Source organism: Pezoporus wallicus, unplaced genomic scaffold (assembly GCF_028554395.1).
Source record: "Pezoporus wallicus isolate ANWC-B61680 ecotype Strahan unplaced genomic scaffold, APGP_CSIRO_Pwel_v1 contig_3486, whole genome shotgun sequence".
Lineage (NCBI taxonomy): Eukaryota > Metazoa > Chordata > Aves > Psittaciformes > Psittacidae > Pezoporus > Pezoporus wallicus.
Window position 1 is genome coordinate 1,868,438 of NW_026642292.1, and position 13,913 is coordinate 1,882,350.

The window sequence follows — 13,913 nt, forward strand, 5'->3', positions numbered from 1 at the left end:
ACAGAAGAGGGTCATGGTAAGAGCTACACACTTCAAAGGGAGGCTGACATCAGGCAACACATTAGAAAGGACATAAAAGTCAATGTCTTAGGTATGCTTTTATCTGAGGTCACTGAAATCCATATTTCAGGGAAATACTGTGTACACCACTGAGGTGATGGTGGGGACAAGGAGTTAGGAGTGGTGTGAGGTAGACCCCACAGTCAGGTTGAATTTGTGACCCTGAAAAAGACAGAATTAAGATTCATTGGACTAATGAAAGCACACGAACAAAAGCATGAAAAAAGCACATGAAAGCAAACATGAACACGATTCTGTAATTTGATGGCTAAATACTCTTGTGGGATTGAGGATCCCTTGATAAAAGGTATCCTCCTACTACTTTTCACAGACTACTTTTCATCTGGAAAAGGGTCTGGAATTTCCCTGAAGCATTTCGGAAATAAAAACCCAGTAACATCCAAGGCTTTGGGAAGAACATTTTATTGCTAAGCATATCTTTAAACAAAATGCTAATAAGAAAAGAAAAAGAATCAAAAAGGAAGAAAAAGAAAGGGAAAAAAAGCAATAACATCACAACAACTCAAATAAAAATTCTAAAGGTTGTCCATAAAGCAACAGGGATATGGTAGAAGCCCACATACAGAAATGCACATGTTCCCAAAAACTGTCCAATAGGAACTTACACAAAGAAAGGAAAGTGTAAATCTTTGTCCCTTAACTTAAAAAAGGAAAGCAAAAAGGAAAGGAAGAAAGAAAGCAGGAAATCATTTCACAAGACTCCAAGACTCCAAGAACAGCAATCTTTTACAGACATCAAGATATAACCAACTTTGTGTAGTTTCGGCCAGTTAAATCATCTAAAATCGTGCTTTCATACCTTTTTAAAACCTGTCTTTTTTTTTTTTCTTTTTAGTATAAAAAATAAAAAAGGAAAAAAAAGCTCAACCTCACACACACACCACACACACGCACACATACTCGCACTGAAAATATTGTTAACATGAAAGCGTCTTCTCTAAATGTTTGAGAAGGCTGTTTCTTTGAATTTAAGTTCCCATGTGCGTGTGTGCATTTGATGACACTTCTTCAAAGTCAAATATTCATGCGATTTATAAACACCAGCAAGAGTAGATTTCTAAACCTAAACAGCTGATTAGTTTTCATCCATATACAGAAAAATTGTACATTTCTGATATTCCAGAGTCTCCATCCTGGTTTTTGTTTTTACTCTCTGTCTCTCTCTCCCTCATTTGCTTATTTGCACATTATAGGCATGGCCGTCAAACTGCCTGGCTATTGTTCTGTACAGTAGAGATAATCCTTTTCACAATAACTGGGAAAATTTAGAAACCAAACAAGCAAATTAAATAATAAGTTAAATAAAAACAGAAGACATTGCCAATTTAAACATAAAACAGTATATACACCATCAGGGTATCCATAAAGAAATTATACTAGCAAAAAAAAAAAAAAAGTAGTAAAATATGTAAACAAAATTTCAGATTTTTGCGGTTTTTTTTTTGACACAGGTAACTGTGACAAAGCTAAAACACACACTCTTCACATTTTAAAGTTTGATTTTGTTGTCTGTTTTGTTTTACTTTGTTCTTCAAGAATATTCTCATTCCACATTAAAACCATAACAGAACTTCTATTCCAGTCGTCCCGTCAAACATACCATGATAAATATATCTGTGTGTATATATATATTATATTATTAAATTACTTTGTCTTTATTATTTTTGTGTGTCACAGCAGCTTCATTTATTTTCTTTTATATAAAAGAGAAGGAAAAGGGAGAATAGGGCAAATGGAAAGACAGAGATGATCTGAAATGTCAAGCTACAAAATTAAAATATTACATACGAAAAACAGTTTTATGTCAAAAAAACTATGTATTTTTCATTTTTAACAAGTATTTAGCTTTTCTGACATTTATGGGTCTTGTCACAAGTTGAACTCCAGTGGTGTCTTTCTGATCTCTTTATTAAACAGATTTATTATTATTTTTTGCATGCATTGCAATCAGTCACAGAACTAGAACCCAGAGGAAGGCTCCTTTATTTTAGCAAGGTATATTCAGCTCTGAATGGTTAACCGTTTTTTAAGCATTCTATTTTGAATCTTCAAATCCCTTAACCGTAGTTTGGCTGTGCTAATGCATACTAAGTGATATTCTCAAATAAAGTCAATGACTGATCAGAACAGACCCAAACCCATCTACTCTTCAGTTCAATTGCAAATACTGGAGCCAGATCCAAGGGAACCAGCTTTCCATGATAATTTTCTTTAGCACCACCCATCAGACACTTTCACTGTGTTGTTAGCAAACAACTTACTGCAAGACAACGGATTCTAGAGACAACACAACCAGATATGCAGAGTAAACACCATGGGTAGCTTTTGAGTTCATATATGGCAATAGTCTCTCTTTATTTATTATGGATTATTTTTTGTTCTGAGATTTCTTCTCAGGTCATGTCCTGGTTCACCCTCACACTGTTCCTCTCCACCCTTCCCTCCCACAACCCTAAGAACCAAAAAACACCAAACAAAAAACAACCAAGAAACAAAACAAAACCAAAACAAAAAACCAGCAGTCTCCAAAATCATTTATTCCCCTCCTCCAAACTCGAAAATTTATATGTATTCTGGACGTGGCCAGATAAGTTTGTTCAACATTTTTCTGTTGTTTAATAATCGCATTTTTTCTTTTCCCTTCTTTTTCTTTTTTTTTTTTTTTTAAAATAAGTAAACTGAAAAATTATCGATACAGTCAGGGATCACGAACATTGTTAGACTCACTTGGAGATATGAAACAAGTAAGCCATGAAGTCTTCTACCTTTGCAGAAAGTTCAGCGGAGGAGGAGATTTGGAGACGTCCAAGTTCACTAACAGGGCAGAGCTGTGTGTGCCACCTGCAGAATGCAAAGTGTGCTTTATAATACATTAGGGCAGAGTTTGCTGACTCCAAGCGATGACTGAGACATTAACAGTCACTGCTGAAATTTTTTTTCCCAATACTTTTTCCCACAAACGATATCTCCCAATCATCTCGTTCGCTGCAATGGTTCTGATATTTCAGTTAAATCTCATTAAGTATTTATATATTTATATATAAATAAGTATTCTTTTTTACACATAATACTCTTTGTCCTTGTTTTTCTGTTTCTTGTGGCCACTCTTTGAGCTCTGCTGCTTCTCCTTCATGATCGTGCCGTTGCTCTGGGCTGAGTTGCTGATGTAGTTCCGCGTCTCATCCACCTGATAGGACCCCTCGTCCCTGTTCCTGTACTTGTACATGGCATACAGGAGGATGAGGATGCAGAGGGCGGCAGCAGCCACTATGCCGACGACCATCCCCGTTGTGCTGCTTGACTCACGGACCACCTCTGAGGCCCCCGGAACCCGTCTGATTCCTGGCTCTGTGGGGTTTGCTGTGGGCACATTACGGAACATGGGGGAAGTGATTAGCGGGCTCTTCAGCTTTGTGCTGTCTAGCTCATAGGCAGTGGGCAACGGAAGCAAGACTATGTCAGGCTGGGGTTTGAGCTCACGGTTATTCATTTTGCCGGCTGGCAATTTGGGAACCATCCCAGTCGAGGACGAAGTTGTGGAGCGGATCAGCTCAGGGGACAAAGACGTGGTAGTAGTCCTACCAATTTCGGAGACTTTGTTAGGTCTAAAGTCCTTGGATTCCCACTTGGGTGCGTGTGCTTTGTAGCCACCTTCGAAGATTGAAGTGGAAAGACTCTTATCTGTTACCAAGGAGAAGGTGGTGTAAAAATCTTCATCATCAGTAGGGGGTAGGTTAGAGTCAAAGGTTTCCCCTGAGCCATACCCAGATATCACCAAGCCATCATCATCACAACCATCGCTGCCTTGGTCCGACAAGCAAGGTAACCCCGCCTCAGAGGTCATGGACAGGGAATCTTTGGTGGTCTCAATAATGGTGAGGAGGGGGCGAAAGGTAGGGGGAAGTGTAATGAAAGGTGCACGAGTAGCAATAGGAGGGATATCTAAAGGGTCTTCTACAAGTAGAGGGATAATTAATTCACCTCCTGGGATAGAAAAGAGAAATAAAAGAAGATTAATACATTTTAATGACAAAACACACCATTTTCAATTCATTTAACTCAAGGGCAAGACAGGATTTGGGCACTAAGGGATTTGGTTTCTTGCCCTAACTACACTACTGACATACTTTCTTGGGGATGCCCTTCATTTTTCTCTCCCACCCTCCTTTTACATCGGTAAACTCCATGTTCCATTTCCTCCCTCTTTTAGCCTATGCCATGTATGCACAATGAAATACTCTGAATTTCTTGGGACTCAAATGTTTTGTTTTTTGAAGATACTCTCAAGTGACTCTGGGAACATCAATGCTTAGTAGTGATCTTTCTTAAGCATTTGGTTAAAAGACTGTTTAAATGAATCTTATTAGACTTCCATAGAGCAATGTTCTCCTACACGGTTTTTACCACACATCTTGCCAGTTTTTCTCCTCTGATTTCTTTAATTTACAATAACATTGGTATTCTTCTCTGCCATTCAAGTCTGCTCACCTTCTGTAGCAGTTTGTAAGGCCCTTCCCATTCATCCATTTCTTCTTGATTGTTTCCTTGCTTTTGAATTGTGGGAAAATTCATGCAAGACAGGGATGGAATAAGAACCAAGTACTTACTGGGGTCCATGAAGGTACAGAGCTCTACTCAATGCTTGTTCATCTCTTTTTAATCTTTCTTTACCATTCCATTCAACATTAGGGATGTCACTTCCCTTAGATCTTTTGGGGCTACTAATGTCATATTATCTTCATCTTCAGATCTTCTTGATATTCTTTTACTATGATTCAATTAAAAATTGAGATATACTTAATTGTGATTGATGATACAACTGAATAAGGACTTGACCTAAATTAGCACTTTCCAGGACGATACAGCAGAAGTTGTCTTCATGCCTACTGTTACTTCCAGATATGCAGATAGCTGTGATCCATGCTAATTTTTCCTAAAATGATGGCTATCTGCCTACAGAGGACTAAAAATGAAGTGGACTTATGGTCTGCTCTTGAAGTAGAACACAAAACTATAGCTGTAACATTTGTAAATTACCACTGTATAAGCTGCAACTGAAACCAGAAAATCAGTGCGTCATTTCTAAGATTTGGTTTCTGAGCAGCAATATTTCTGCTTTTCGGGTAGTAGTCCTATTTTGTGTACATATTGTAATATGACTGTACTTTTGAGCTTATGGCTAATTAACACTTCACTGTTTTGTTCTGATGTGGAGGCATAATTAATTTATCTAATTAATTTAGTTCAGATTATACAGTTGTACGCTGACATACAGGTGGCCAACACTTTTTTAGAATGAGTCATATTGCTTTTGAAAATTTGTGCATGAATTCTCCCTTGTAGTTTTTCTTTGGGTGTCCACTTAAGTTAGCTGCTTGAAATATAAGTTGAAGAGTTCATCTGACACCATGAGTAGTCATCTAGATTTGTTGGAAGGAGTGCAACTCAGTAAGAACTATTTTTAATGCATGGGAAATTTTTATTTATACTCACCATTGCGTAAGGAAAAATATGCAAAAGGTATTTTAGCTTCTAAAGAAATCATCCTGGCTTTTTCTTATGTATTAATAACTGCTAATGAACAGTTCAGAATGGCATCAGGGTCTAAATTTTGCTCTCTCCTATGTACACTACACATTGCATGCACTGTTTCCCATTGGATACTGTCAGTAATATCCATGGAAGTTCTATAAAGAATATGGTCTAAAATCATAATCCCTTCTAAATATATTTGGAGAGCAGTATATTTGAACAAATTACATATTGAATTTAGCTATATACTGAAAAAGATACTTTTCAGTTTGATTAAATCTGAATAGCTGAACTAGTAATATGGCTTATACTTATCCTTAATGAGAAACTAAGTGGTGACACAATTTAATCAACTGAAACAGTCAGATTCCTCTCAGAGGCACCAGGGTAGAAATTAGGCCACAATAAGAATGTGGTACTTTGCATATTTTCATGCAAAGCCAGTTGTAAGCCAAGACATAAAGTGCCAATTTTAATATGTTGTTTAGTTTTCCAAGCTTCCTCAGCATGTTCATACTACTTTTTGTTACTGGATAGAGGATGAAGAAATAACTACCACATGTGTAAAATAATGCCAATCTCTTAAAACTAAGTATCTTAAAAAAAATGAAATATGTAAAAAGCAGAAAATGTAGTCTGTCAAATGGCTACATGGCATTTTGTGCTTACGCCTCTGAACTCCATGCAATGCAGAAACTAGAGCATGTAATATGATTTATACATAACCAAAAGCCCCATCTATAGCTAGAGGAGGGCATCTATAATCTATTCAAACAGGTGGTCTCAGGATAAACTTGGAGTATGCCTCAGAGGGAAAGATAATCTGTTAGTTTGGTTAAAAATGACTAAAAATATAACATTTAAGCGTTGCATTACATCAAATTGCCTGAGTGGGGAATTTAAGTGCCAGAAAATCAGGGATATACAGCCCCTTTAATGATTTTTTAAGATCAGCGTTGTGCTATTAAAAAGTAGTATTCATCTGTAATTTTCATTCACCATCTGTGACACCCAATTAGAAAAAAAATCAGTTTGGCAGCTTTTAATTGCTTATCTAGAGCTTTGAAATGCCTTTGTTCTTAAAATCTATAATACTGGCACATAGCATCAGTATGCAGTTGATCTGCCAAACAGTGGGACAATATTTTGGGCAGTTTTCATCCAAAGATAAATTCTTTTGGTCATATAAATAATTAATTTTCTTGAAGGAATCAGAAGTATCTTGTATTTAATATGAAGATCTTTCTTTTGCCCCATGAACTCTTGCCTTTAAAACAAGGTCATAGTTCTACAGTTTCTGTTACACTTCAGGAGTTGAGCCAAGGATCAAGACTACTGCAGCTATAAAAATGATCATGGTCTTCCTGAAATTGTAATAGAAGTTGATAGAGTTGCTACGGTAAGTGAGGTTTCACATAAATGATGGACAGTGGGTTGGGTGCTTTTTGATTCCAGCAAGTCTGTTGGATGGAAGACAACAGGACAGAATCAGGAATGAGTTTTACAAAGCTTTAATCTCATAATGTATGTGAGAAGAGAAATAACTTTCACACCAGGAAGATGGGATTAACCTTGATTCCCTATATGATTATTTAATCTCATCTCTAGTTTTATTCAAATTGTTCAATGATCCATATTATGTTTACCTGTGTTACTAAAGAAATAAAAAGACTCTTAAAGGTCCTTCACTAGGAATAACTACTCCATCAAGGAGTTAATTTGTTACATTTACTTAAGACAACATACTTTTGGGTAGTATCAGGGAGATGGATGTAGAGGGGGCAATTTTTTATTTTTCTTTTTTCTGTAATAAAAAAAATGTAAAACTGAAGAAAAAGCTGTGTGGGAGAAGGTAACTCAGAAGCAGCACTCTAGGTATCAAGTCTGGGTTCTAATTTTAGGTAAGTTAGGCATGTATGCAAAACTCAAACTAGAAGTTGTAGGTCTAATAGCATGCAGGCACAATGCTTCCTGGGGTATGTGATTCATAGAGGAATTAAAACATCCTTTAAAATGGCATGATAAAATTGTCACTCAGCCTAAATGAAATGTGTTACTTAAGGATAACGGAATGTAAATTCTGAAAAGCTCCCAGGAAACGGTGAGAAACATGACCACCATATCTATGGAGGGGAGCAAGTGCAAACTTTCATATCACACCTGCAAACTCGTGTTATGGGTACTACATTTCTATGAAGAAGAGACACAAGGGGTAGTCTGATGACAGGCAGATGATAAGTGTGTATTCCAGGGGAATCATCTTTCACAAAACAACAGGCATGACAGGAAGCTGCCTAGAGCCAGTGGCCTTTTGATGGAGAAGTGGTGCCTCTCGCCCAGGGCCAAGGTTTAAAGGTGAGCACTAGAAGATTTAAAAGACAAAGTACCAACTGGTTGCCAAGAATATCTCATGTGGGATTTGGATCATGAAAGGTCTGCTGTGGCAGGCAAGTGCTTTAAAGATCTGGATTTCTTAAGAGAAGCCCCTGAAAAACCACACATGACAATTTGGAAGGGAAATACATTTGAGACAGGTTTTATGTTTTGATTTTCCTATCTGAAGTTTTTATCTTCTCACAGTGCCTCCCATTTTTTCAATCACAAAATTAACACTTTGCAGCCTTCAATACAACTTATAGTTTTAATTTCAAAATTGTTCTGTGCTTAAAAAATAAAATTAAAAGGCTGCCACCCAGTTTGGGCCTTAGCTTCAAAACAAATATTCAGATGAGACTTACATTTTATTTGTGGAAGATATGGGCTGTTTCCTGGTAGTTACAGGTTTCTTCCTGCCTTTCTTATGCTGGCTGTTAAACATCAGTTAACGGCATTCACTGGTACGCTGCAAGTTCAGGATTACTTTAGCAATCCAAAGATTTCACAAGGATTTTCCAGGTTGATTTTTCACCTACTCGATGCTTTCTCTTCTAGGTAGCAAATAGATGCTTCCCAAACAGAAATATGGTTTTTAAAAAGCTTCTGCTGACAACACAATGCCAAAGAATTAAACAAAAGGGAAACAGTTAAATGGTTTCCTCTGCAATTGCAAAATTAGTTTGCCCATCAATGGATACTTGCAAAAAAATTACTGAACACCAAACTGGAACTAGCACTGAGAGAATGGAGTTTTGTGAGGTGTGAAACCTTGCACAGAGCAGGCCAGTGTTCTGCTTGGCCTTCTCATTCCATGAAGTAAACGCAGGGCACATATATTCCTTAAAAGTTAGCCTTTAAATCTAGCATATATACTATTTTCAAGAAGTTGCGCTTTTCTATAAACTACAAGATCATTGGGGATATAAAAGGTCTACTGTAGCCTTGGAGCTGCCCTGCTCTTTGCTTTATGGGCTTATTTATAGCTATATAAGTCATACCTCCGGGGCTGATCTCCGGTAGGAGTTCTCTGCCACTAGAAAAAACAGCGTGTTAAAAATTTAATAAAAGCCTTATGAACTGTGAGGACGTTGTGGGTGACTCATCAATTCAGAGGGCAACAAAAAAACAAACAAACAAAAGAAAAGATGACCCCCTCCCCCCCCCCAGTCCAAACAACCTGAAAAGCTAGCAGCTGTTGGCTTTCATCTTTGGAGCCACAACTACTTCATTGGAATCTCAGGCATCAAACTGATACAGGACAAAAGGCACACAACAGTGAAGCCTGAAAGTTCTACTGATGATTATAAGGGACATTCCCTTATTGTGTCTTTCTTCTCCAGCTGTAGTTGAAAAGCTTTTAAATGCCAACCACAAAGTCTGCAGGACACATCCATTTCTGTAGGCATGTGAAATTCTGCATCCAAAGTTTGTCACTTTTGTTTTATTCTTATGTTGTTCCTCTGAAGTTTGACTCTACTTCCAGTATGAAATACTTGCCACAGAAAATTCCTTACCTTTTTCCCCTCTGTAACAACTCAATAATTCCTTATTAAATGACTGAGTTCATAAATTTCAGTCTAATGGTGTTTTAGTTAATTCTCCTTTAGTCCTCTGAGGATAAAAAGGGGAAATTATTCAGAACATAGTCCCAGATTCACAGGGAAGTTGATGATATCATGAAACCTAGTAGATGAACATTCTTAATATTCTTTTACTCTTTGCACTCTGCTTTAACTGCAATTGACAGTCAGTAGTATGGAGGAAAAAATTATTTCCACAATGGAATAGTGCAACTTTTCTTCTCAAATACTTCCTTTTCCTTTCAGAGAATATAAAGTTCTCAAAGTGATTATATATGTATGTCTTCTGGTGGAGTTGGTTGCAAAGCATTTTGTAAGCCCCACAAACTATATTAAAAGATTATTTATTGCAGTCCTCCCTAATACATGGCTCATGAACAACAGGAAGGTACAGAGTTTGATAGGTCATGAATCCCATGTTAATGCTGGACTGTGTTTCACTGATGCAAATTCTTGATCATCACCTTCATGCAGTTTCAGTGAAATGGACATGAATAGCTTCCAGAGAAGACCTAACATCTTGTCTGCAGTCAGGATGCTAGAGCAAACCCAAGTATTTCGGTGCCTAGACACTAAGCTTTTCTAAATCAATTGAAATATGCCCTTGTCCACCTTCCATCATTATCTTAAACTTACTGCTTCCTACTCAGCACAATTTTTTGTTCTGCTTCCAGAATCAGTTTTTCAAAGGACCTGAGCACAGCACAGCACTACCATGTAGGAATACCTACTGAGCACAGCACTGCTATGTAGGAATAGTGAAAAAATAAGTGCTTGTAAGGAAGTGCAGCTTTTTCTTACTTTTAGTTATTGCTTTTTAAAGAATTTAATCCAAATCTCTTTTGAAGCAAGGAAATTTTAGCTGTTCAGGATGTGAGCTTCAGTAGGAAAGTGTCTGACAAATATACCATTTGTGGATGATTTTACCAAGTCTGATGCTAGTCATAACATGATAGGCGCATTTACCTGGCAAGAGTACACTTGAGAGTATCATTTAGACTGGACATCAGGCAGATAGTCAGCAATGAAGAAAACTGATAGAAATAAAATACTTTTATGGGAATAAAGTCAGACTGATGTAGAGCTGCAGTAGGAAGACTCTGAAAGCTACCAAAATGCTAAAGAAGTCTAATTGTTTTTTATTTAACATGAAGGCTACACCACCAGGCTACATACAACTTAAGTAGCTTGAAAGAAAGTAGCATTGCTGGTGACTCATTTTGGGAAGCGGAAAGAGGAAAGAAAGCTCTACAGAGGGACCAAGAAAGAGTAGGAGCAAACACCACAGGTTTCTTCACCCCCTCCTGTGCACATTACAATTTGGTAATCGACAATATACAAAGAGCGCATAACATAAAGGCAAATACAAACTGATTAAAAATAAATAAATGAACTTCTACGTTTTTCTTAAAACAAAGCCATATACTAGAAAAGAAAAATGCCACAGCAACAAGGTCAGAAAAAGGAAAAAACATAACAAGTCATTCACTTTATCAGCAAAAGAAAGATAAAAACTTATAAGAAATGAAAAAAAAGATGAAAATCAAAAACATTATTTCCATTTTTTAAAAAAGTAATCAAAAATACATAAAAATATTTAGAAAGCATACCACATTGATTTCATAACAGTCAACTTACATCAACAAATTGCCCGCATGTTTTTTGGCATGAAAGGAAAAATTTACAAAAGAAAGTTGTGTAAGAATGCTCTTGGACAAGTAGCATTGCCACATTCTTGTAACTTGCTTTTTTTCATTGTTGTTTCTTAAAAACTTTTTTAGCAAAATGTCTATTATTTCTTTTTTAATATAATTGTTTTACAACAAAGGGTGATACAGGGAGGCAACAACACATACATCCACACCACATAACATGAAAAGAAAAAAATCTTGCACCTTAACAAATTTGAACTTTTTTTTTTTCTGCTGTTTTTGGTTGTATTTTTTTTTTTCTTATGTAAAGTTATTAGCATATTACAGTTGAAAAATCCTGTACATTTTATAGAATTTACTTTTGCTTGTTTGCATATCTACATATATAATGTTTTTTGAAAAGCAAAGTTTGTTGCTTTTTTGCCTTTTTGGTCAATTTGATATATATTTTTTTAAACATTTTCTTTTTTTCTACAATTTTTGTGTGTGTGTGTTTTAAGGAATGGATGACTGCACATAACATTTTAACAATGCTAAAGAAAGGGGTGGTGGAGGGGAACTTACTGGAAGAAAAAATGTCTAGGGTGGATGGAGTGGGATTGTAAAAATCTATGAGTGTACTACACAGGAGATGAAGATGATGGGAGTGAATGTGTAAGTCAGTTGCCATGTCCATGTAAGGGCGGTACGGAGTGATCTAGCAGCATTAGAGCTTCTGGCTGTAAGGAAGGGATGGGCAATATACAAAAACAAATGAGCATATTCATGCCCATCAACAAAAAGAAAGAACAGAACTCTAACATTGACAATCTCACAAACCCTAAGCTGCAACTTCTTCAACATGCAAGTTACAAAAAATTAATAATTATAGTATTAATATGTACATTTTCATTAAAGGTTCTCAAATTATAAAAACAGTTAAAACTTTTCCCTACTAAAAATAGCAATAAAATACATAAATGAATAATAATAATAATAATAATAGAGTAAAACAAAAAACAAGGAAACTAGTTTTATGCATTGGAACAAGAACAACTTCATCTGTAGCTACCCACAGCCTCCTTCTTCTAATCGTTTTTCTGAAGTCCATCAAATTGATATCAGTACGCTCAATAATTTGAGACAATCATTCCTTGAGCAAATCACTCTTTTGAATGTAATGACTGTGTGGCACACCCCTTCGCCACTCTCAAATTAGATTGCTTTTATATTCAGACTCTGGAGAATCTAAAAAACACAGCTGTAGGATTCTGCCAGTGAAGTAGTTCCTTATTTAAAGAGGGAAATAGAGGGAGAAATTGCAGAAAACAATTCATAACTCTTTTGTTTTGTTTGTCTTTTTTCATTATTAGATTGGAACAAACCAAATTTCTAAGATATAAATTCAACCATTGAAAATAAATACATCAAAATATAACTATGTAGAGATATACTAAAAAAAAAAGCAAAAAATGAAAAAAAGCACATAGTTCCCAGGAGGAAGGGAGGTAAATAACAATTGTGGGGTTTTAAAATTTTATTTTAAAAGAAAAAAATTATTCCACACACTTTTAAAGATGAACAAACCAGATGCACACAGTGAAAGGAGCAGACAAAGCAGTCCAGGGACACTTTCACAATTTGGATATTTTTTTTGTTAAAAATCAGATTCTCTTCCCTTCCCTCCCACTCCCATTTAAATGCGTGTTCAATTGTTGGCCAAAAATCCCACCACCCTCCAGTGTTGCTTTTTTTTTTAATAGATCTTTTTTTCAAATCACTTATTTTTAAAATAAACATGGAGAGTTAAAAAAAAAGGACATGAAGTCTGGATGTACGTCATAAATAGACATAGAAAAAGATAGAAGAAATTGGCTGAGATCGACAAATGGGTTATATAATAGCTTAATTTTACTGTAGGATGTTAATAATAATGCATGCTTAAAGTAAGTTGCATTTAGGGAAAGTAGAAAAACAAAACAGCAAGCAAGGGCTTGGGGGGTGGGCAGGCGGGGCAGGGGAGAGAGGGAGAAGGGAGCAGGGGTGTAACATCCATGCCTTTCCAAAAAGGGCAAAGCACATTCCAGCAGGTTCTCTGCATTTCTGGGAGAGGTCAGAAAGGGAAAAGGGTGAGGAGAAATAGTAAGCTATACTAGGACACAATTTTCACCCTGACTATGACATTGTGTATGGATGAAACACTCAGAACTCCAGACTCCAGCCCTTATTCTGGCTCTAACTCACCAGGCTATTAATGAAATAAGTGGCATTTATTTTTCTGCATAGTCAGACTGGACTAACTCCTGCAAGCGCTTAACTGAATATTTTTTTTAAGTTGCAAGCAGTTATTCAGGTGTGCTATCCATGATTAGTGCTGGGGGTTCCCCCCAGTATTTGGTACTAAGGCTGTATGATCTTGAATAGGTAAACCTGCCACTGCTAGCATTAAGACGGAGACTAATTTATTCTATGCTACAAAAGGATTTAAAGTTCAAGAAGATATTACTAATCAATTCTATGTGACTCTTTAGTAAAACTGGATCCCAAACACTTTATTTTCTAGAGGGGTCATTGGTTTCCTCTGAATTCCCTAGGCAACACATATGATGTCCATATTTTTATTGTATAAAGACCATCACCCCGACACCAGGATCCTTCTAGAAGGAACTTGGGACCTCGGCAAAACAATCTATTCTGTCTGATGCTTTAAGAG

At 36.5% G+C, this 13,913-nt stretch overlaps 1 protein-coding gene across 29 annotated transcripts in view; it reads right to left on the reverse strand.

Moving 5' to 3' along the window:
* Positions 1-467: 467 nt before the first annotated feature.
* The window catches only part of NRXN3 (neurexin 3), a 1,038,145-nt gene continuing 1,024,699 nt past the window's right edge, over positions 468-13,913 (reverse strand). For 14 of the 29 annotated variants that reach the window (XM_057428515.1, XM_057428510.1, XM_057428516.1 and 11 more), the window contains one exon: positions 468-4,065. In XM_057428515.1, the coding sequence (XP_057284498.1) occupies positions 3,140-4,065 (926 nt within the window). In that variant the 3' untranslated portion in view covers positions 468-3,139. Of the gene's footprint in view, positions 4,066-11,207; positions 11,941-13,913 lie in introns of all 29 variants that reach the window. The other 15 variants (XM_057428531.1, XM_057428532.1, XM_057428533.1 and 12 more) reach the window with 3 other exon arrangements.